This window comes from Pseudoliparis swirei, chromosome 20 (genome assembly GCF_029220125.1).
Source record: "Pseudoliparis swirei isolate HS2019 ecotype Mariana Trench chromosome 20, NWPU_hadal_v1, whole genome shotgun sequence".
Classification (NCBI taxonomy): Eukaryota; Metazoa; Chordata; class Actinopteri; order Perciformes; family Liparidae; genus Pseudoliparis; species Pseudoliparis swirei.
In genome coordinates, this window is record NC_079407.1 from 13,717,711 (window position 1) to 13,743,665 (window position 25,955).

The 25,955-nt window shown below is 41.5% G+C and overlaps 1 protein-coding gene across 5 annotated transcripts in view; it reads right to left on the reverse strand.

Annotated features, from left to right (window-relative positions):
- nectin1b (nectin cell adhesion molecule 1b) overlaps window positions 1–25,955 on the reverse strand; it is a 145,595-nt gene that overhangs the window by 56,982 nt on the left and 62,658 nt on the right. Inside the window, exon 6 of one of the 5 annotated variants that reach the window (XM_056440483.1) lies at window positions 15,877–21,959. The exons of the other annotated variants lie outside the window; for them this stretch is intronic. Coding sequence (XP_056296458.1) covers window positions 21,457–21,959 — 503 coding nt within the window. The 3' untranslated portion in view covers window positions 15,877–21,456. Of the gene's footprint in view, window positions 1–15,876; window positions 21,960–25,955 lie in introns of those variants that run through there. 5 annotated transcript variants of the gene reach the window in all.

The following is a 25,955-nucleotide window of genomic DNA, read 5'->3' on the forward strand; positions in this document are numbered from 1 at the left end:
GTATACCTCTACGCACAGCGCGTAGTGCGCATTGTGGGCGCGGCGGCGCTGCCTGCGCCTGCTGCCAGCCTGACTCCGCTGTTTTGGATGAATGACATCACGTGCGACCTGGAGGTGTTAACCACTTGTGTGCCAAATCTTTTTTTTCTTCTTTTTTTTTCTTTTTCTTAACGTTCGGGGCTAATTAAAAAACATCCGGGGCTTTAGCCCCGGACGTTTTAGCCTAGGGACGCCACTGGTGCTGAGCGATTAAATATATCTCTTGTTCTGCCTGTTTTGTGATATACATGCCTAAAAGGCGCTTAATCTTTCTAGACTGAAATAATATCGGCATTATAATTATTATAACTATGAGGATTTTTTTAGTTGCCTATTTTGTGGTGCCCCCTCAGGACTCGGTGCCCTACGCGCAGCGCGTAGTGCGCGTTATGGGAGCGGCGGCACTGATCACAACTCTGATCAAAACATAAACTAAGATTTCCCGCTATTGACGAGATACAAGACACGTCACGGATCAAAAATAGGTCAGATAAAAGAATAACACGTAATTTAATCATCAATATTTTTATATTAATTTCAAACTTTTCAAAATAGAAAATGTATTTATTTATTTATTGTAAATGACCTCTCGCGGCCCACCTGCAGTACCTTCGCGGCCCACCAGTGCCCTGAAGGTATTTTCAGCCTGACCTGCAGCTCTTTTCCAGAGCTGTCTGTCCCTTGTGTTATTATTTTATTCACTGAATAAAGCACCATGATCTTTATATTGATTAAAGCATGTCAGCCATGCTTAAGTAATCGCAAGTCTTAGAAACAAGTGTTGTGGACTAAAGTAACCTCTTAGAGAGCCAGACAATAAAGTTTAAAACTCTTGAGCAACGGATCCAGTGTTGTGTCGTTTCCCTGTCGATTTGTGTTCCCCTGTATACCGGAACTTGAATCAACCCGTATCCCTAAACCTATACACCAACAATTGAAACACTAGCATTTTAACAGAAGGGAAACTAAAAGTAGACCACCAGTTCCGGCTTCACCCTGTGGCATGGTTACAAAACGTTACGATGGAAGATGGTCTCTGCATCCAGAGGCTACTGTTTGGAAAACCTGGTGACTTCATCTTTCAGAATAAAAAAAAAAAACTATGTCCTAGTACAGAGTATTTTAATAATAAAGCTAGACAATTATATCCTTCAGACAAGTTGGGTATACAATATGTGGGATGGTGTTCTCATCAGTCTACAATAACATGTTTGTTATTACCCTGGACTATGAATTCTGAATTTTCTGAAGCACATGATACGTAAAACCGATCATCACTCAAAATACACAGCGTCCACTTTTAAACGGGGCAACGGAGCAATCAAACCATACATGGTGAAATTAACCACTGTGGGGCCTGGAATTGATCTTCATTGTGTTTATAACTATTTCAATGTCTTCGTGAGATATATGTTATTTGTAACATGGCAGCATAGTAATTGATTTATATGGCCAAAACACTGAGCGTATATTTCATAAATTGTATTAGAAATGGGGTATTTTAGGATATTTTTCTGAAATATACAGTCACAGTTGGAGTAAAAGCAGAATAATAAATGCAGTTGCATCGAGATCAAGTGGCTCTTGGATATAAAGATGATATTGCTTTTTAAATTAAGGTAATGTACCAGAGAGGATGGAGTTCTTATTTTGTTCCTTTCATGCATCTCCATACATTTATGTCATATACATGTATTTACTTTCAATGGATTCATATTCATTAACTTTTTACCCTTCAAAGGAAAAAATAATTATTGCTTTGTATAAAAGCCTTGTAATTGAAGCAATATTCCTGATTCATTTTGGCATGTTATTTAAATGTATTTTCCTTGTGCAGTGGCTTAAGAGAATACAACTGGCACACAAAAAATAGATACATAATTATTGATGTTCCCTGGTCTTAAAGTTGATTATATTTGACATGGTTTTGTTGAGAATATTACCAAATCCAATTCTGCAGCCACTACGGAGCTGCTGTCATGATACTCAACTTGGTCCATCATGCTGATGTTTGACAGCTGTTTACTTTGGTTTTTGACCTTCTGGTTGATCAAGGTGAAGCCCCTTCGTATAATTGTTTGGCTTTAAGCCAGTTTAAAGCTTGGGAAGTATTTGGAAACAAAAGGCGTAAGTATGCAAGTCTAAGGATTGGTTTGACTTGTGTCAATCATGACAGACGACGAGGGACGGTGATAAGTCAAAACTGCAGGTATTTCAGGGTCCATCGCTTCCTGGCCTGTCTTAAGTTATTTTAACAGTCTTGAAAAAAAATTGCTGTCAAAAAAGAATTCAATGTGGATCCCGTTGAGAAAAAAAGTTCTTAATGAGGGAAATCTGCATTTTATTTGCACAACTCATTATTAACACTACACAGACAAGCACTTCCACTATGACAACTCCGGCAGTAGAGTTGAAATACGTCGTCCAATATAAAGGTAGAAAACCAATACCTCTTCCCCTTTTTTCCTGCACAACAAGATATAACACAGAAGCATTTAATCAGATTCAGCATTTAACCAGCAAAAAGAAAGTGTGCTTCATGTTTTGTAAAACAACATCACTCCCATGTGATGAAACTCCATCTTACAACGATAAATATACCCAAACTATATTTCTTTCCATCCCAAAACGTTGTGCTTATTGCTGCACTGGACGGTATCGTTTTTAATTCAATTACAATTTTTCAATTCAATTCAGTTTATTTTCTACAGCCCAATGTAACAAATTACAAATTTGCCTCAGAGGGCTTTACAATCTGTACACATACGACATCCCTGTCCCAGGACCTCACATCGCATGAGGAAAAACTCCCAATCTTATATCGTATGTCATTTGGTGGGAACTTGAGCATATCTGGAACAAATAAATAGATAGGTTTGAAGGAATAGAGAGAGGGATGGGAGAATCATTTTTCAACCAAACATAGCCAAAACAAATCTTTATTTAGATCTTATTTGCTTATGTTTCATCCAAACACTGCGGTAATGCACATTAGTCCACCAGCCACAATGTGTAACAGCGCCCGGGCCTCCAGATACAATGCTGGCTTTAGAGAGAGGTCCTCTGGTTGCCCTGGTCTTCAGTCAACTGTAATTCTGACATAAAGAAAAGAAAAATCAAGGCCGCGTGAATTGTGTTTCAACATACTTCTCATGCACTGCAGCACGTTGATAGATGGGTCTTGTTGGGGCTGCATTTTAGTTGTTGTTGGGTTTTTTTTGTGGCATGAGTACACAAAGTGCTGCAGTTTGATGCCTCAGGGTCACTCACAAGAAAACATCTTTCAACTCTGTCATTGAAATGATAAAAAGAACAGCGCACAGCTGTGCACTGTGGACATTCAAACCTTTTTTTTGAGAATCACTGAAGGCCACAATAACCCACACATATTTACAGTGAGAGTATGAGCTGAGGAATCTTTTCTTCAAAATAATATCATATTTATAGAATGTTAGAACAGGAAAAAATAAATCCTGACACCGTTAGGCAGCCAGATCCCCTGAATGTGTGTTAAGCTTGGTGGTGGTGTTGTTTAATGAGAGGTTTAAAGTGGAGCTTTGTGCTCTCGTGTATATTCTTGTCAAGAGCCACATTATGCTGAGTTACTCATGAGGCTGCGAGCCAGGCCTCCACTTTCCATCGCTGAATACCTTTTCAAACAGGAAGCTTTTACCACACAAAGGTATTCATTAGAAGAAAAGAAACCTGTTGAATAAACACAAGTGTATCATGTTTCCTTTTGACAAGATGCTTTATGGCAGGAAGTCCCTGATTTAGCCATCAGGGCCCCAAGACGGATGTGCAGGTGTAAGATGTTTCTCAACATTATTCTACTGCGGAGACAGAATATTGGCTTTGGACGTTTCTGAAAACCATGGATTGCACTGAATGTGTTTGTTTTTGCATACGATCAGAGCAAGTTACAACCGTTATTGAGAGTTATTTGTTATTACGGTAACATGGTATATTCATGAATATAACAAGCAAGCATGTTTACTCAGGGTCGGGGATGGAGAGGGATGGACAACCACTTGTAATCATCTCACAAGGACTTTCATCCAGGAGGCCGCTGTGTGTGTCTTGTGTGAAACCAAAAGTAAACGTTGACTTTATGCATGTTCTGTGAAGTTGTTTTGCTTGATGCGTAAAGTTACATAAGAAAGTCCGCTAGGAGCAGCTGTTTTTTATTCATGCGAGTTACATTGTTACGGTTACGGACAAACACAAGACTTTCACACAGGCAGCCCTATGTATGTCCTGGGTGCAACCAAAAGCAAATGTTGACTTTACACTTGTTACATAACATTAGAAGTTCCACTAAGCCAGTGGTTCTTAACCCTTGTGTTGCCTTCGGGTCATTTTGACCCGATTCAATATTTAACCCTCCTGTCGCCTTCGGGTCAATTTGACCCGATTCAATGTTTAATGTCGGTGTTCTTTCGGGAGTCAACAAACAAACATAAAGTACCTCACACTTAAACTTGGAAAACAATATTAATTCTAATAATTTTCTGGAGATTTTAATAGCTGGGGTCATATTGACCTCAAGGGTAAAATATGTTCGTAAATATAAAGGTAACAGGAGGGTTAAACATTGAATTGGGTCATATTGACCCGAAGGCGACAGGAGGGTGAAACATTGAATCGGGTCAAATTGACCCGAAGGCAACACAAGGGTTAAACTGTGCGGCGTGACCCTATAGTGGGGCGCCAAGGCATTACAGGTGGGGTGCAAGGAGAGATGATGATTTTTATATTTCAAGACCTTTATTGAGAACTTCACATATTCCAAAGTACACACACATAAAACTAACTCATGAATAAATAAAGAGCGAAATGCCTGTACTTTAGTGTAAATGTTTACATTACAGCGTTAACAGGTTACGCTGCGCATGCGTGACGGCCGAGAATCTCCGTGAGTTTGGCTTTCCTGCTGTTGCCCTTCAAAACAAGAGCTCAACATTGAGCACTATTGTGGCTGGTCATATCAAGCCTGAAACCCCGTTTTAAAAAGAGGTGTAGTGGAAAGCTCATTGCAGCATATAATAATGATATAACGTGATGACTCACACATATCTGCACTCGTTTTTTGTTTGTTTTGCAAAGGTTGCACATTATTGTTTTGAAAAGATATGCAGTGTAAAACTCTTTATTGCCAAATATTTGAACTTCTTTTGTTTAGTTTTTCACAGGTTGCACTTTATTTTTATTATCTTGAAAATACATTCAGTGCAAAACAGGTCAATTGCAGACAAAATAAGCTATTTTTTGCACATATAGAACTGTATTTTTATTCTAATAAAGTGATTGAAAATTTAGTTTTTTGTCTGATGGAGCAATTTGGTTTAATTGAAAGTGATTGCATAATATTAGGAGTCACAAAAAGTTATTTCAATACAAATTCAGCATTGACCATTTTGTTAAAATCTTTTGCGGCAGTGGGGCACAAACATCTCTCTTCCTCCAAAGTGGGGCGCAACAGAAAAAGTTTGAGAACCAACCCCTGCACTAAGCTAGGCTTTTATTTATTCATGCAATTTACCTTCTTACGTTATTATGTTATGTTATTATTTTAACACAAATCATGATTGTTTCTAATCTTAACCACACTAACACTTACCACGTGGCCTTGTACATTTCTGTAAGCATGATTAAATAAAACATTGTTGCTATGTATTTTTGGTGTCGCTGGATTTTCTCCTGAGAAATGCCTGTGTACTACTGTTGAGCTGTTAAATATTGTAGATATGTCATTTCACAGATGTAAACAATAAGAAACAAGTCTGACAAAGTGTTGGAAAACCACTAGATTTAAATGAGTCGACTTTATGGCAACCAATTCAAACCCTACGCATCCTGATTGTCTAAGAAATGTTACTGTCATGGCATAGCGCAACAGCCTTAGAAGTGATTTGATTATTGAGAACAGAGAGAAAAGCAAACACCACTTTATGCCAACTCGACGTAATGAATAAGATCAATAAGTAGTAAAAGTAATCAGAAAAATACCACAGCTTCTACCAACTTATCAGCAAACAGCGTGTATGCCTTCATCATCTTCAGGGAGAGAAATACAGAAATAAACATGTCACCAGTCATAGTGAGCATTACATTCCACTTATATTATTATTAGTGCTGTGAAAAATAACGCGTTAACTCAGTTAATTCAATTACAGGTTTAACTAGTTTTTTTTTTTAAACGCATTTAGCGCATGCGCAGAATGAGCTTCCAATCCGTCTGTTGTTGGTCGTCTCTCCAGCAGCGTGTCATTCTGTCTCTACGTGTCGCGTTAACACGACTCCGATCTCCGTCTCGCGCGCCGCAGAGCTCGGATGCCGGCGTGTGCGCGCACATCCGGACGAAAAAAAGTCACTTGCACCCCCCCCCCCCTCTCCCCCTGTCAACAACTCTTCTCTCGGCTCGCGCAGCAGAGCTCCGATGCTGGCGCGCGCACTGGTGAGCAATGCAGGGCTCTCAAGTGTCACGCATTGAGCGTGAGGCTCACGCATTTCGGTCTTAACTCACGCACTCCCGCCACACATCGTACTTCTCACGCTGAAAAAAACTCTCGGTTCTTTAATGTTTTAATGCAGGGGTGCTCAATATGTCGATCGCGGTCGCCGCAGAGCTTCGATGCCGGCGCGCGCATCGCTCTGTCGCGCGAGCCGAGAATTGTTGAGGGGGGGGGGGGGGCGGGGTAGACGAAAATTACAGGGTGACGGGTGGAGATTCCCCCCTGTTATAATAGGGGAAACACTGGAGTTGATAAGCGTGTCTTCTTGTCTGATCAATACGCAACTGTGAGGTGCGCTAATGGACCGAGCGGCCAGCTGCTGATCACTCACTCAACTAACAGACGGTGCGCGCGCAGCGCGGCAAACATTTTTTTGGAGCACCGAAGACCCATTTTGACCCAGGAAAAAACCCTGAATGTATATATGTGATTAATCATGATTAATCCACAGAAACCTGTGATTAATCTGATTACAAATTGTAATAATTTCACAGCCCTAATTATTATTATTATTATTATTATTATTTTCAATCAAGATAACAAATATGTTCAAATCTAATTGGAACATAAATCCTGTATTGTTCAAAGGTAACGGTAGAAGTAAAATAGTTACCTCTTTCCATGATAGCACTGGATGATACTGTGATATGGGCGCATTCACAGCTGCAACTGAAGGGGGAACATCTAAATCTTATTATATTTTACTTTAAATCAAAAAAACATATCATACCTATTGCTCTTTATATATGTAGAATCGGTATTTAATATGAATTGCTTTTCATAATCTGATCAGAGCCGGCAAAGGCAGTTGCACACAGACAGAATGCATTTCTTCGTCCTCTTGGAATGCTAGCACCATTAAGCATCTTAGCAATAGAAATAAAATAGGTGTTTGTTTTACCCTAGGGAAAAAAGTTTGACCATACCGGATCGGAAGAAAGAGTCTTTCACTGAGACTCAAAAAAGTTGCTTACTAGCTAGTTAGCTTGCAGCTTACTGGTATTTTATACACAATATTGTAACATCTTGCTCGTGGCCTTTTGGCAAGCCAGCCACCACAATTGGCAGCTGTGTGTTACAAGTTGTGTCTTCGAAGCAAACTAGTTGCCATAATAAAGGTGGTATATCACGTGTTAAGCCAGTCAATAACAAAGTAGGGATTCACTTAGAAATGTCACTTTTTGACAGAGCATATGGCCTCAACACAGTTCATGTCCCGCCTTGTACCACGAGTCAACAATGGTTTCTTTTTACCAGGACCAACGTCATCTCATCCCTACTCGTGATATGTTACATGCAGAAGCTGATGCCGGAACGATAATGATTAATGTTGTTACAGGTGATTAACGTAGTGACACGGTGGCATTTTCAGTAATCATTCCACTTTTAGTTTCACATGGTCCAGGACAAAAGTTCTATTTTGGTGTTGTTTTGGAAGATGAGCACACGATTGCTAATGTGTCAATAAGGCAAGAATATTTCTTTCATCAAAAGTCTGAAGATATCGGATCAAACCCGATCATTTAAAACATTTGTATTTGTATGATGTTTTATGGAGAAGTACATCATTCCAACTACTAAAGTAGACCCAGCCCAGAATCTCACTCACATAAAGCATCCAATACCACGGACACACTTACAGCACAAAGCAATATCAGCTTTGCTGATGTGGACTCTGTGACCAACCTCAGGTTTATGTATTGAAACCTGCTGCTGGAGAAAGTCAATCTTCCTGGTAGCGACTCGTCATGGCAACTGGCCATGAGGCTTCCTTCAGGGGAATTAGTCCTGAATGTGTTTGTGTTGTGAAGATCAGTTTGTTTGTTTCCATATTTGCATGGATCAGCTTTTCAAGGATGGAGTTGCAAATACCGCCGTAATCTAATCAATGTCCGGCTTCGCATATGCATTTGTAACCGATCAGCAGATTTATTTGTGTTAGTAGTAATGCTGAACCTTCAAAGACCAGCGATTGGGAGGTTAAAGCCCACAAGTCTACACAGATTCCTTAAAATATGTGAAAGATGAAGAACTTCAATTAAATATTCTCTGGTGACCGCTGGTACCAAAATATAATTGAGTGGTTAAGTCAGTCTCCGCTGCAGCTACCTGTGTGTGTCCCTCCTGGCGTATAATTAGATTCCACAGATTCCTTTTCTCAACTGAATCCACATCTCTACTCTTTCAACAATTAATCAAATTTAGATCTGAATGGGCACCGCTCAAATGTTTTGGCTGGATTTAGCCTGCACTGTGAGAAATTGAGGCAGTCAGAGGTGACCATGTGAGTTTTGCAAACACGACAAATTAGACATCTTGTTAAGTACACACAGCCCCGTGTGGTGCACTTTAACAAAGGACGCCAACGGTTCAAATGAGACAAGCGATCTAACACTGATGTGTCCGCGGTTAAGAAGATCATTTTAATTATTTCTTATGGACTCAATGATTTTGATTAATCTCACTCTGTGGTTTAATTTTTCTCCCTAATATCCAATTTGATTCTCTGGAATCTTAGTTTAGGAAACCTTTCCATGAATTGGACCAACCACGCAGACACATTTAGACTGACTGAGTTCATATACTACCCTCTAGCATTATTTGATTTGAGTTGAGGTGAGTCTTGAGGCTGTAACAACTGGCCGGTACAGCCTCGCCCTGGTGGCTCTGCTGAGAAGGATTGCTTCTGACAACGAGTCATGAGTTTTGCCTAATGTCAGACATGCCTGTATTTGCTGATGGGCTGCCTCCTCTGGCACTGTTAGTCTAAATGTAGACTTGCACTGACGCTAATGTACACTGATGAAGCTGTGAGAGTCAATAGTCAGGGAAGAGAGTGTGGGGGTGGGAGACAGCGGATTCTTAATTTCCTCCATTTGTCCCATTTGTCAGGCGCCGGATCTTGTGAATGTGGACGGGGGAGCCGCTCCTTCAGGAATTAATATTCAAAGACATTTTCATTTAGCCCGTGGACTTTGCCCTCCACAAACAATGCTCAGCAGTCATGTAACGCCAAATATGCACAGCAGATGCCACAGATTCTTTCACACACGTTCTCTCTGGCATCAACAATGTGCGGCAATACAGTAATTCCCAGGTTACTGTGTGTCTGAGGTCACAATGCAGGAGAAGCATCAATCAACAAAAGGGATGCAGGGTATGCATACTAACTCCCTCTCTGCCCCTCTCAAACACACACTCCGCCCTACCACACACACACACAACTTCTTTGACGCTGGGGCAAATGGTCACAGGGACAGAGTATTCCCAGCAGGACTTTGTAGATGAGAGTTGTCAGCACTTTTCTCACCAGAGGGTTTAGGCTTTTCGTTCTGCTCTGGGAAGGCTGAGTTTAATTGGAGAACGCTAATGCACAGCTGGATAGCAGAGTGGGGGCGTGAAAGCAGGGCTGGTCTGTGTGTGTGTGTGTGTGTGTGTGTGTCTTCAGCAGGCTTCTCTCAAGATGCCAACTAATTTATTCATGGTATCCGAGCAGTTTGTTTATGAGCCGTCTAATTTACTAAATAATAGGCAATAATAATTTCAGTAGATTGATCCTGGGTTAATCCAAATAATTGCCAATTCATTATAACTCCACATTTTCTGGAAATAGAATTGTTTTGTTCTGTCTGTCAGTGGGGTATAATCTGCATGCCCAATCGATCAGGTTATATGCAAAACAAGGCTTTTTTTCTTTTATATCAACCAAATGCAAAATACAGTAAACAATGTCAGAAAATATTCGGCACAATTGGAAAACGTGTAACTACTTCTCTGCATGGTATTTCACATTTAAATACAGAGGTCGATGTAAAACATAAAAGCTTTATCTGGGAACATATCAGTTGTGGTTTGTTTCCATAAGCAACCGCCTTTCAGTTCGTAGATGATCAATGGAATGGTGAGTCTTAGATTTGTGCTTTATGAACATTTTTATTATTTTCATGGACTTTAGGACGTGCTCACAGTAGAGAAAAAAGCAGTTGGTTGATCTATGTTTACGTTCCTTGTCTCTTTACATGTATTGGCTTCATTCTATAATTGATTAGAAAAAAGTTTTGTAAATACAAAGAATATGTGTCATGGATACTGTTTGACTAAAGTGTTCCATATAACTTGTCCTGAAGGATTTGTGATGACAAGCTTTTATTTTAGGGGCGGTTTTCATTGGAAAATCTGTATTTATTTTTATAACCTTACTGTTTTCGAACCATAAAAAAACATATATAGGATATTTGGCTTCCATTAAATACAGAAATAAACATGGTGGTTTTGTTGACCTGAGGCTGGATATGCTTTGTACTGTCTGGGTCATTGTGATAATGATGTTGGTTACTGGCTCCAACCCAAAGAGAGAGAGAGAGCGAGAGTCAAAGTTAATACTCATCAATATTCAGTTTTTATTTTAAGTCTGGAGTGGTTTAAAAGCTTATTTTAACCCCACTGTGGAGACCATAGAGGCCGTTAAACCCTCCCGGGACCTGCGGGTTAAGTCCCAGAAGAGGTGTGTGATACGACCATTAGATTGTGAACGATTACAATGATTACATAACCCGCCTTTACAGAGAGACGGTTGTCAGTTTCAGTTCCACGGCTCCGGTGGTCTCTACGGCTCCGGGAGTCTCTCCTGTGCTGCGGCAAAATAACCAGAAAATATCCCCAAACGCAATGAACTTGCTGTCTCTACTTGAAGAGGCCAGAGTAGGGGCAGAGTGAGGATTATAGATCGAATACCCACAATTTCTACATTGTTATTCAGAAACCGGTCATATGGCAACTTGGGAGGCAATTTGACCTTGTGTGCTCTGATTAATTTGGTATGCAGTTCACACACTTATTATAATTTTGAAAACTCATTTCCTGGAATTTGCTCCTGATGTAGAAGTAAATAACGTGAGTAACAGGAAAGATACGCTTTTAAAGTAACACTTTTGTTTTAATAGTGCTGTGCTGTGAATATAATTTATGAGAAGAGACGAGAAGAGTGGTGGATTTCAAAAAAGTAACTGTCCAATATTCAAACAAACTTTCAATAAATTTGAGATTTGAATTTGAAGAGGCGTTGTGTTACTTTGTGGGGATGTATTTCTTTAATCGAGTTTTGTTGTGCTACTCAGTAGCCTGCAAAATATGTTTAAACAACAATATAAAAATTGGGATCCTGCTTAAAAAATAGCAGGATGATATTGCTGAACAAGCCCTTTGGCGGTATGAACGTCCATATGCATCTTCTCCTGTGAAAGTACTTGGTAAGCAGCTACAGAGAAGTCATCAGCATCAGATAGATCTTCCACAAGGCCAATACAGCGTCAGCCGAAAAAGACAGAGAGGAAAATTGTGTGTGCATAATTTAATTCTTTTGTTTCCCGAGCAGTCTTTAGGCTCAGGTGTGTACAGCTGTATTCACAGTGAAGCACACACACACACAGGCAATGATAAAAGGCCTAAATAGATCTGGAATACCTAATCAGCTCTGAAAATGACCGCAACCCTCAGACAGATGTTAGCGATCTATTCATATGGAATGGCGTTAGTTTGTTTGTAAACACTCGATCAGCTGCTGCTCCGCTGTGCAAAAAAACTGCTCATTGTCTAGGGAGCGGTGATAAAGGGATGTGAGAACAGATCTCAGCCTGAGTTTCCTTAGTTCATTCCACTGGTTTGGTCATGCAGCTTAACTAAGCAGGCTCTTTCCGAGACTGGACTAGAGCAGTATGGAGTCGCTGACGTCACTCTCTCCAAGTGAGAGGCCGAGGATGTGTTCTGCATCACTAATGAAATGGTTAAACTCTTCATGTGTGAGACTCACAGTTGCACGGCCCTGAGAAAAAAACATGTCATCTGACCTCAGTGACCGATTGGCCACGGACACATTACTGCATTCCAAAAACCTAATGAGAAAGTTATTAGTGTTAATGGTAATAATAATACGTTTGCGGTCAATCCAGAAACACATCCAAAATGAACATTACTGAGAATGCTTATATAAATTGTGCCTAAATACAGAGCCACGAAAATAACTGACTCTTAATCCTGCGACTAAACAAGACACCTTGGACACATTATCTTTATATTAGGGCTGTCCGCGTTAACGAGTTAATCTATGCGATTAATTTGGCCGCGATTTACGCACTAAAATATTTTAACGCAATTAACGCAACTTTGTTTACTTCCGGTGTGCGTTGAAGTTTTTGCACTCCTCTGAGTGTCAAACCACGGCAGTCCGCCTCCTTCCTCCCGTCTGCTCCTCGATATTCACAGAGAAACATCGGGCTATGGAGGACTCAAAATGACTTAAGTATAAATAAATAAATAAATGCATGAATAAATATAGGAATAAATAAATAAATGTATAAATCAATAAATAAATGCTTAAATAAATATATTTCTACATTTCTTCATTTATTTATTTCTCTATGTATGTGTCCACACGTATTTCTTCATTTATTTATGTGTGACATTTACGTGTCCGTATATTCAAATGAGCTGGGGCGGTCCGAACCTCTGTCTAAAGCATGATTGGTCACAGGAGTGTGATGCACCTGGTGTGTTATGCTCTACTACTTCTGCCTGGCACATGACGCTGAAGTTGGCTCGCTCAGCTCACCGTTAGCAGAAGTTAGCCGAGACAGCTTTCTGACTTCAGCCGTTTATCAATTCCAAGTGCACAGAGTACAGACTCGTGTTTTCTTGGAGTCTGGTCTTTGGAATCTGGTCTTTGGAGTCTGGTCTTGGGAGTTCAGACTCTCGAGGACGCAGGACGGTCTTTCTGGTCTTGTGACGTCACCACATCAACTGTTCTTGCTCATGAATTTACTCCAATTATTTACAGTAAAATACTTTACAGTGGAGTAGAATGTGTTGCGGTGTTCACTGTTGTTTGGCGTAGGCTACGAATAAACGGTAATAACTATACGTCTCGTAGCTTTCCTGACCCAGGGTCGCTACAATATGAAGTTATGAATCTTAACCCTCAGTCAAATTGACGTAACGTTATCTTTTAATAAATAATAAACTCTTTGTGCTCTTTAGATCCTCCAAAACCTAATTATATCTCATGTTTAGCCGCTACGGAGACTTCAGAGCAAGCGGAGCATTTCAAAAAGTCCTGCCGAGATCAGGCTTCTCTCGGCGGCCACACAGCGCGCTGACCGCCCGGAGCTCAGAGGTCCCGCGAGCAGGGCCTCAAATCTCCGTCGCATATCCTTATTAGGCTGAATCTCGATAAACAGACCACAGATTTGATGCTTAAACTACTAACTTCTCGGCTGAAAACATCCTTAAATTACATTCCGTGACTCAACAACAGTAGGATTTAGAATGTACAGACAATAATGCATAATAAACACTGTTCGTCTACAGGGCCAAGTGCTAGGGATCGATTGCTTCTGTCTTGCTCTCCGACTTGACCAATCCTGTTCAACAATGAGGTTCGGACCGCCCAGCTCATTTGAATATACGGACACATAAATGTCACACATAAATAAATGAAGAAATACGTGTGGACACATAAATAGAGATATTAATTTATGAAGAAATACAGAAATGTAGAAATACATTTATTTAATGATGACCTGTTGAGTTATAACTTATATTTATTAATTTCTGTATTTATTTCTGTATTTATACATTTATTCTTGTATTTATTTATTTATTTATACATTCATTTAAGCATTTATTTATTTATTCTTGTATTTATTTATACATCTATTTAAGCATTTATTTATTTATTCTTGTATTTATTCATGCATTTATTTATTTATACTTAAGTCATTTTAAGTCCTCCATATCGGGCGACGTGTCGGTGACGCGGGGCGGAAGGTGCAGGTGACTTTTTTGTTGTTGCTCCGCTCGATGCGCGCGCAGACACGCCGGCATGGAGCTCTGCGGCGCGCGAGACGGAGAGCCGAGAAGTGTGAGCGACACGTCGAGACAGAATGACATGCTGCTGTAGAGACGATCAACAACAGACATTTAGTTTAATAAAAGAACAAAGACGTCTTTAAGGAAATAACCTTACATTACTTCTGCTGTAATCTGGCGCGATAGAGAACATTACAGGGGGGCGGGGCCTCACCCTGATAGAATGGTGGGGGAAACACTGGGATGTGTCACATGCAAAAGCCTTTAAAAGGTGAATTTACATTTTTTTGGAAAATCGAGAAAATGAGCCCAGCCTCCAGAGGGTTAACATGACATATTTGAATGTCAGTCAGTTTATCAAGGCCACTTGTTCTTCTGCTGTTCAGTGTTAAAGATGACAGGACCAATGGGGTCTCTAATGCACTTTTTTTTTTACTAATCTGATGTTTCACTGAAGAAACAATTTATCATCCACGATATGAAATACCTCACTGGCACTTTATAGGTAGGAGCCTCTTTGAAAACACAGCTCTGTGTGAAGTTTTGTCTTTAAAAAAGAATACAATTAAACAAGTGTCTAAAATACACGCTGTCTGAAGTGATTACTTGTTCATTTAGAAGATTTAGTCTTTAGAAGAAAAAAAAACTTTTAATTGCGATTAATGATTTTCAAAATGTGCGATTAATTAGTTAATTTTTTCTAATCGATTGACAGCCCTACTATATCTTAAAATACCCCATACATTTTATATTTTAACAGCTCCACTATTTAACAGCTGTAACATATAACGGCTATATATTAAGGCTTAAAGTTTTGCTTACTTGAGAGCAAAACCGCTTTGAGTGACAGGTGGGTGAGTGCTAGCGGTCGCCTCGGCTCCACCCCTCTGCAGTTACACTAAGAACAAGAGGAGAAGGGAGCAAAGCTTCCAAAATAGATTATCGTAACTACCTGAAGCCCCTGGGCCAGGTTGAGCTCATCAGAATTCCACCGCCACCATCAATGTCGAGACTTCCTCGGAGCGTTCCCCCTTCTACTGGTGGCTTCGACCACCCGCCACGCTCAAGATATACGTCATCAAAGACTATTCTCATGTCTCCTTTTGTACACGTCAATTTAAATGCGTTTTCATTGAGAATGAAGTCTCTCCTCGTTGTAATTAAGAACCTAAACATTTTTTTCTGATTGTATACTTGATTAACCTGAGCTGATGAAATGCATCTTTCACACTCGGCGAGGCTGAACGCTGTGGGAGTGACCATCAGTGACATTAAGCCCGCGACAGTGATTAACATACGAGTGAGAACATCATTTACAGTTACATGTTTTTTATTATGGACAACCTCACGTGACCTCAAATCTGTACACATTGAAAACAGATAGAAAAGAGCAAAACATATTTCTATATTATCCCCCCCCCCCCCCAAAAAGGTTATTAGAAATAACTTTGCGTAACCATACCGTAAGCACTTTTTATTTTTCTGCAGGTCATGACACATGTTAGGTTGCACAACAGCAACAATACGTACTGAGAAAAACATTTCATAACTCAGACAGCAGAGTCCAACAAATATATATCTTAAAATGAAACACTTGAAGAAATTACAGATATTTAGCCTCTTTAATAGCAGTACAAGGATCCGTATACACAGCTACAAGCAGCTAAAAGCCACCTCACCCATCAACGAGTAAGACTCTTCACCTCTATCCAGCCCAATGAGTTGCTCATGCAGTGCGGTCATTCACCAATAGATCACTATCATTTAACGTCTCGTAGAATTGGCCATCTGTGTGCTTTCCTGGAACCATTTCATATTGACACATTATTCTAATTCTTAGCCCATCGACCCATCGACAGCTACACAATTCAGGGCAGCAAAGACTCAAGCTAATGTTGTCTTTCTTCAAGTGAGCCTATCAAATCAAACTGATGTCCAAAAGAAAGTGGTATTTGAATAGCAATGTGATTCTGTGAAGCTCATCAACTCATGTAGCTGCATTGTAACTATTGGAGACAAATACAATGATAAGACACATAAGTAAGAAAACACAAAATCCAGTCAGATAATTTTTTTCATTATTCTTCACAGAGATTTTTGTCTTGAATGCTGCGTAGCTTTAATGGGTATTCTCTGATTGTAGGTCGCGTAGACAACCCCACTTTTTAATTTAAGGCCCATAAGGAACATATTAAGAAGAAAAATAAGAAAAAATATAGCAATATTTCTTCCTAAGAGTACTTTGATAGAGACTCGCTGTCATCCTCTGTTAGGATGGAGAAGAAAAGAAAAAAAACGGATGGCCATGCATGTTAAAAGACTTTGTGCCATCAAAGCCCCAAGGGCTACAAAGAGTTATATTAGCAAATGGATGGCAACAGCTGCAAACTCTGGGCAGTTCTTTATGTGCATGGTGCAGATGTCTGCACTCAAGTCACAGTCTGAGGCAGATCTGTCTGACTCTACAAAGGGCCGCTCTCATCATATCACTGTAGCTTCATTAAGCACTGAACTTAATACCAACATCTGCCTGACAATTTTTGCTCTCCAATTTAAAAAGGTACAATAATAGCCACTGCAGACTGTGTTATATACCGTGTGCGTCCCTTTGTCCATCTTGGCCCCACGTGAAATGATAAGGTTACACAACAGTCGGACCGAAGGTGTTTACATTACAATACATTTCTTCACCATGTGTTGCTTTCATTTTCACCATGGATGGGAGCGTAAGAGATATTCATCCTGCGCTTGTGTAGACTTCCAATTGTTGACATTGGAATGGCAATGGAGAGCTGATTGCTGGATGGTGCAACGTGGCTCTGTCTAAAATGTTGGGTGTCTAATGGCTGGATAGGAGAAGAGCAACATTTGGATTTAAACATCATCGGCCTAACTTCCAACTCACCAAATACCAACGCTTGGCCTGGAGAAGGATGGGGGGTGGGGAGGCGCAATGGAGTCATGAACGTTTGGCAACCGCTAATCACATGAGTGGCTATTGTCGTTGCCACATGACTGAACTAATTTGCTAATCACACTAAATGTTAGTGAGTCAGTCAAGTTAACATCAACCGCGGTTTTTTCCCCCTAACCTAGTGGTTTTGATGCCTTGACCTCTTGAAGACGGAGGTATATTTTGAAAAGACACCAATCAACTCGAGTGGTTAACAAAATGCCTGTCCCTGAAACATCCAAAACGGACTCTAGAGGGGTACCGAGAGCATCACAGTTTGATGCTTGGAGCCTCTAATCAAGCTTCGGTATCTGACGAGTGGGGTGCGAGAACATGTTGTCACAGGAAGTGATGAGGCTGCAGAATTAAAATCAAGTAAGCAACTGCATGAGGCAAGCAAAGCTTTTGGGAAAGAGCTGCAACTAACAAGACCAATACACAGTGACAAGAAATGTGTAGCAGACGTGAACCCAATATTCAACCAGATAACACCCATCTATCCAATCGGTGAACTGGGACAGAACATCGACCATTGAACTTATTTAATGCTTAAAACAAATACAAGTTACTTCACTGGGTCATCACAACTGAACAGGTTTTTTTTCCATTTTCTTTCAGATTTGTCACACCCTGAAAAATATACATTTACATGGATGCATACAAACAATTTCTTTCTTTTAGATTTTCTTTCAATAACATTAAATGGACAAACTGTGTGCGTATGCCCTTTTGTATGACAGCGAAGCCGCTAGTGGCATATCAAAAATGTACCGGAGGAGCATTTCTTGGTGGGGCTTTGGAAATAAGCTATCGGCTTCATCTAGCCATCATCGAGTCTATAGGTTTGCAGTCAAAATATGTATGTTTTACATGAACAGGGTCCCTACTCAGTTTTCCCTAAATAAATCCCAACTATAATCTCAACCGTATGTACAGTATTTACAGTGGAATGTTGAACATACTGAATACAAAAAGTAGATTAGGATGGAATGGAGTTACACTCAGTATTACAAAATAGGATCTCACAACACCCCGACAACATGAAGACAATGTTCACATCTACCAGTATACAGAATGTCAACCCCCATCTGAAAGGTTTCTCTTCCTCCAACAAGTCTTAGAAGCCAGTGTGGCAGCGGTTTCATAATATACGATGAAACCTTAAACTTGTGCTTTAAAAAGGGGGGTTCCTTTGGGCCACTATTTACAATTTTTATTTAAATCTCTTTTCACTCTTAATGTTTCAATTGTTGTGCTTAGAAAGTCGAGCGATGTGCGAATAAATGGCGAAAGTTTGATCTCTTTAGGACTTAATCTATCCAGTATTGACTGGGCGGAGGAGAGAGAAAAAAGTGCTGTGTCACCATTAACCCTTGTGTTGCCTTAGGGTCATTTTGACCCGAATCAATATTACACCCTCCCCCCGCCTATGGGTCATTTTGACCCGATTCAATGTTTCACCCTCCTGTTACCTTTATATTTACTAACATATTTTACCCTTTGGGTTCAATTTGATGCCAGCAATTAAAACCTCCAGAAAATTATTAGAATTAATATTGTTTTCCAAGTTTAAGTGTGAGGCACTTTATGTTTGTTTGTTGACTACCGAAAGAACACCGACATTAAACATTGAATGGGGTCAAATTAATCTTAATGCGGGGGGAGGGTGTAATATTGATTCGGGTCAAAATGACCCTAAGGCAACACAAGGGTTAAGCCATCATTAAACTTTAAAATGGTAATGAATGCAGCTTTAAGAGATTAATTGCTTTAAAGATCAAGTGCAGACACTTTGTTAGCATTGTGCTGGAGCCCCACTATATTACCCACAACTCACTAAAAGTAAAGAACCATCATTTGTCTACATTTTGCAGTCCGTGTCATATCTTCATTTTACTCGATGTCATTCTACGGCGTGAATAACTTAAACGGTGGAGCAGCAACTGCTCTGACTTCGATAGGCACTGAATGCAAGAAGAAAAGTTAAAAAACGTTCGTCTCTGTTATGCTGTTCCAAGCGAACTGAGAAATCGAAACGTTACAGCAATTCAGTTCACCCATCAGGTGAACAATAAAGTAAAAGGCATTCTAACTGTGGTTGAGTTTTCCCTCTGATACTTTCTGTTGCAAAACTCATGTACGCTGAACCCCCCAAAAATAATTAAGGCAGTAGAAAACAAAACAAAACTGAAATCAGAATTTTCTTTTATCAGAATGTGATTTTTGCCATGTCCATTTTTGTTAAAAGTAGAATAAAAATCTAATACAGTAGACAAGCATAGATTGTGCGAGGGATCTCTCCCGCCGATGGAGAGATCTGCTCTCAGATGTTATTTTTTCATTTTTATTTATATATACCTACAATATATTGATATGCTTTTTCTGCAACATTGTTCCTGGGTACTGCGTACACATAAACTCATACCTCTGTCAATACTGACGACACTGGCAAAGTGTCATCTTTAAGCTGCAAATGAGTACAAATGCACTAGAATCAATACAGAAAGAATAGTGAAGTGAACACACACGAACTGCATAAAATAAGGCTTGATATAGTATTTATATCTTTTATATCTCTTTTGCTTCGGACATTTCCCATTTTTTTATTTATTAAGCAAATGCTTTTTCGCTAATTATTCTGTTATGGACCTTGCTGCCTCCTGACAGCCCTGGTTTAGGATGAAAACTGAAATTAGTTTTTTAGGAAAAGAATAACAGATGGAAATACTAATGAAAGCAGCAGGTGACCTCTTAACACCAGCATGGCCACCGTCATGTTATTTATTCCCTTTACATGCTAAAAGGCTTATTCCCCCCCCCCCCCCCATAGCTACCAATAAAAGCATCTGTGGTAACAATGATGTCACTTTTCTCCAATGTCCATTTGATAAAAGAGTCAGAAGCATACAATTATGACAACTCAACACACTCACGCACAAAAAAAGACATTTCATTATAGTGGTACGATGGAGAGCTTGTGTACAAAGGCCAACCTGTTCAAGTCAAATGACAATCATGACATTTCAGAGCATTATTGAAGTTTTTTGTGGACATGGAGACTCACCAAAACCTCTTTTGGACGCGACTGTGATGCACGACTGAAAAAAAAGTTGCAGTTGCAGTCCCCCCCCCCCCCCCAAATACCCATTTATTCAGATTCACTGATGTAGAAACTAATTAGATGTGACTGACATTTAGGGACAATATTGAAAACGCTCAATATTCATCTGCCTGGCTCTGTAGACTGATTTGCACTCTGTAAACAAACAAACCAAGCCTACAGGGGTAGTGGTGGTCATGGGGGGGTTCAAGAGGGACTAAGTGTGTCTTTGGAAAAACAGCAATAACACATCTGCTTTCAATGCTGTGAATATACAAAAAATTGTCATTTCATGGACGCTAACCCCAGTGCGAAACGGGAGAAAGGGTACAGGTGCTGTGTGGCTTCCTTGTTTTTCTTTCTCTTGATTAAACATCTGACCACACAATTACAAACACATTCAACTCCACCTGTAATCATGTCAAACATTGAACTCTCAATTCTCTGGTCACTTAAAAAACATACAAAAAGACATTATAAAAATAACAAAAACGGCAATGGTCATTAAAAAAAAAACAGATCGCACATCCAGTGTAGGACTTTCACAAGTGTGCTCAGCAAGAACCTCAACCTGCAGTCTCTTTTTACACATTTAATACATTTATAACATGAGGAAATACACAAAATAATATTACACCAGTACTGATGGACCTCAGTCACCTCTCTGGACCCGTGTGTCCGCCAGGACGAGTCCACTTACATACCTCAGTTCGTACTCTTTCCCCCATCACCTGATGGAACTGATACCCATGCTAATGTTGAGAAGTTGACGTCACTCGCACTTTTTCTTCTAATTGAGATTAGTTGAATGATGTGGTGGTGGTGGTGTGTGGGGGTGTGTGGTGGGTGGGACCAAAAGAGGAACGGGACTGTGAAGGGTGCAATCTGACAAATGGAGGGGGTGGGGATGGTCGTGATGGAGGTGAAGGGTGCAATAGAATGCGGGTGGGCGGGGTCAAAGGGTTTGGTTTGGTTGCTGCATGCCACTACACGTACCACTCTTTCTTAGAAATGACAGAGCCGTCGGTTTGAGAGATCATATCATCGGCTATCTCAGGTTCAGGGTCATACTGGAAAGCCAGAGTCCGCTCGTCATAATCTCGGCTCTCCACCTCGTCCACGGTGAAATAGGGCCTCTTCAGGTCCTCTTGCTCTCCGTCAAATTCGCGCTCGCTCAACCCACCGGGGCCGCCGATCTGGGCGGGCTTCTTCTCGTCGTCGGAGTCGTCCGGGTACTGGAGGTTCTTGGGCATGGGCGGGTGAGCGGGCACGCCGCTGGCCTTGCTGTACCCATTGCCGAACACATGTTTCTTGGTGCTGTAGTCCCCCTTGAAGGTGCGCTGGCGGCGACGCAGGAATACGAAGAGCAGTATGGCCGCCACGCCCAACAGGGCCACTCCCCCTACAGCGCACCCAATGATGACGGCACCTTTATTGTGCTGCTCCTGCGGGATCCCTCTGCCCCCAGGGAGCGAGTTGTTAGGGTATTCTGGGTAGGAAAAGACAGATGGAAGGGAGTGTGTCAGTGCTCAGGTGGGAGGAGGTGCATTTGTGCAGGTGCAGATTTTTTTTTAGGAGAGATGAAGTAAGGAAGACAAGGAAGGTAAAAGCAAAGGGGAAAGGAAGGACCCCCGGACCCCAACCCCAGAAGAGCCCCCCCGAGCGTTGGAAGGCTCTGCCCATAAACAGTGGCATGCAGTTTCAGACATGGAACAACACAACACAGAGTAAAACGACTGGAGAGACTCAACGGGAATGGTGTTTGTCAGTGTGCATTAGCCATCATTTCCTCTTTGTTCGGAAGGCGGAAGAAAATGAGACAGTTTAATCAACGGCACTGTGAAAGAATTCAATCATGGCCGTGGCCTTTCTGGTCACACTTTCAACTCTTTGGGGGTTTCACACAAGATCAAAGTGAGCACATTGGATGACAAACTGCGGTACAATCCAGCAACATGACATGTAACCGACTTCATCATCGGTGTGGCGGTAATTACATAAATGAGCAATGCCGGAGATGATTAAGCAGCAGCTGAGCATTCACATCATCATGCATCAAGAGAGCTGATAAGCACAAAGCTCCTCCACCCACAGGGCACACAGAAGAGGAAGAAAAGGCGTCGCGCTCAGTAAAGAGAAAAGTATCAGATGAGTCAAAGGTGTGCTCTAATCTGGAGTGACAATGACCAACGGCCCGCTATAGACACACAATAACCAAGACTCCAGAGGCTGGGTTTTTGCCTCGTGTTAAATTCAAAACGGCCTCGATGTGGAGCTCAGATGGAACATCCATTCAACCATTTTTTTTCAAGAGAGCACGAAGCATCCTCACAGGAGTGCAGGGCCGCTCCTGACGAGCACAGTTGTTGATTATGGTGAATTCTGAGCGTTGGAAACCGTGTCTCTTACACGCGCCTCAAATGACAAGAAAAAGAAGATTTTAAAAATGTGCAAAGCTCCCTGAAGCGCAGAGACGGCAAGATTCTACTGTGAAACGTGATCAAAGGCTGGAGGCGCGCAAGGCAGCTCTTGTCTAAACCTGCAGAGCAGAGGCACCTTCACTTCAATGGCTCCAACACTGAATCCCCAGGTGGTGGTGGGGAGGGAGGTGGGGGGTGTAACAACAAAGAGTTAAACCACCTATCTCCTAAACAAACGCTGTGGGAGAGAGGATTGAAAGTAGGGAGAGCGATGCAGTGCGGGAGAAACGGGGAGAGGGGAAGCTTCTCCCCGTTCACACAGGGCCAACCACAGACTCGGTTATGCAACAAGGCACGAGGCACAGAAAAAGATTTACCGTGTTTGATAAAATTTCTGCCATGACGCTAGTTACTACCGGCCCATCATGGTGAGTCACAATCTGGCGAGTTTCGCAATGCTGCTCGTCAGCCATCTTCTCAGAACATTAGTCAGGATGTGAGCAAATCTGTGAGATGTATCTAACTTTAACACATTTTACACCGTGATATTATATTCAATGTACACGATTGCGGTTCATTTGGATTGGGAGATTGTCTGAAAGTGGAGAATAATCAGAATTGATCCAAAATGAAGGTTTCTGTTAAGCAATTCTAAAAGTTCAGCGAAAATATTGACTCATCGCGTAGGCCAACCTTATTTTTTGTGTATTATTGCCCTGCACAGTTGAATCAAAACCATTACACTCGATTAGAACAGCTTTTCTTCTGTTTTTTTGGGAGGGATTGGGCTCAGCAGAAGAGCCGCCGAAGCCATTCCCCTCTCCTTTAATTACAATGGCACTCTCTCAGTCCAAAGCAGCGACTTCCCAAACACAGTCCGCTCTCCTCAGCTGCTCTTCCTCCACGCTCGCTCTCCCGGGCCGAGGCAGCAAAGCTTTCCAATTTCTAAAGCGGTGCCGGGCACAGTCTCCAATATTAGCTCAGGTTTTAATCTGGCCACCTAATGGGATTATGCAGACACAGGCCTTCATTACACACATGAATGAGAGAGCACCGACAGGTCACCCCCCGGTCTCGAAAAAAAACACATCTTCCCAACCAAAGAAAATCCAGAGGATTGAGGGAAGCGGAAGAGAAAATGGAACTGTAATCCTCTCCTCTACCATTAACTGCCTTCCTCTGCTGCTGCGTCTTCCCTCACATTGGCCCCGATTCAATCCTAATTAGGCGGCCCTTTGCCGTGGATTCTCTTTGATTGCCAAGACTCGATATTTTCCACTCAGAGAGGTGACAAACACAAGGCCGGAGCATTAAAACTACAGAGGGAGATGCAGTAAAAAAAAAAAGATGATGCAGATCTTCAAAGGCGCTCTCCATCACATCCGTTCTTCATAAGGGATCAGGTGACGCCACCTCTTGACACCAATATTTAAAGAATGTGAGCTTTAACGTAGAAACTGCAGACATGAAAGCAGTTATAAACATTCAGCTATTTTTGTGGCTCTGTGGTCGGCAAATCCACCTCCGAGGAAGCCAGAGTAAAGAAATGTTAAGACGATGTACTGGAGCGATGGAAGGGAGGAGCATCGGCGTGTTCAGGGTGCCTGTGCCTCTGTAACGGGGCTACTTTAAAAGCGGAAGAAGAAGAAGCTCAGAAAACGCCATTTAAGCGCTCAACCGATAACTTCAGTACTAAAGGGACACGCCGCAAAAGGAGGCGGGCTTTTGCAAAGAGGAGGATTCCGCTCTCACGGCATTATCAGGCACCCATCAACAAGCCGCCCTCCCGTTCAGCCCACTGGCCTTCATGGGAAGAAGGCTTCTTGTCTCTTCCGTGTACTAACTAATCACGTTAAAGAAACACTATTAAAAATTATATATATATATATATTTTTATGGTCGGGGAACGCAGGGGCGCTTGACAGCACGGGGGAGGGAGGAGGCTTTGTTCCCCGCTACCGGCAGCACCTGCCAACAGATAGATAAAAAAAGACCTCAAAGTGGCACAACAGGCCTGATACTGTTCCAGGCAAACAAAAGGCATGCTGGAAATATACAGATAGCGGGGTAACCTTGAGTAGCAAAGACTAAAATGAACTATTGAGATTAATAGGTGCCGAGATGTACTCTGAAAGGCGATAATTCAAAGCAAAGACGTGATAGATGCAAAACCAACGCTGTTTCGTTTCACATTAATCACAGTATTTTGAAACGCTCACATTTTCCTCTATTGAGGAGATGATTTACTCCACACCGAACATTCCACGACTCTATTAGGGTTCTGGTTTGTGTCTAACAGGAGTGTGTGTCTTTAAGAGAAACAAACGGTAAACAAATGTGAAATTGTTGTTGATCTTTTTTAAAAGCCTGACATCTTGTCGCTTCAGCCTAGTGCCAGATGTGTGGCTTCAGAAAACAGCACACACACAAACACACATTCGGAGCGAGTGTGTTTGTTGTTGTTGTTGTTGTGTATTACAGTGTAAGTGACAACCAGCAGCAGTGCATGTTCAAAGACACTGAAGGAGATTGACGTCTGAAGCAGAGAGGAGCTTTACAAATGAATAAAAAAAACACGAATAAAGGAGAGAATCTTTATCACAACTGCATCCTGTAGGTACTGTCTCCGGGTGTGCTCCAGTCATGTCTGAACACGATGACGAGTAGGAGAGAGGCAGGTACGAACATTCCTGAGCCTTGGTGCAATCACTCGGACAAGGTGTGATGACAGCGGCTGGGAAAATGAGAAGGGATCTTAAAAGAGCGGTACGGGGAGAGGTGTTTTAATGTGACGCAATGAGGAACAAGCTGCAGACAACACAGGATGAAAAGAAAACAGAGGAGTACTCAGAGTGTGAGTAGTGGCACCATGAAGGGGAGACGAGAAAAAAAGATGGAACATAAACGAAGATGGAGCGAGGGCCTTTGAGAGGCTTAGGGGGAGTGACAACGGCAAATAGAGGATGGCACAATGAACGGATGAGGACGGGGTGGGGGAGGATGGAGACAATTCAGGAAGACGCATTCGTTCAGTGATTCCAACGATCATCATTACTCCCCCTGTC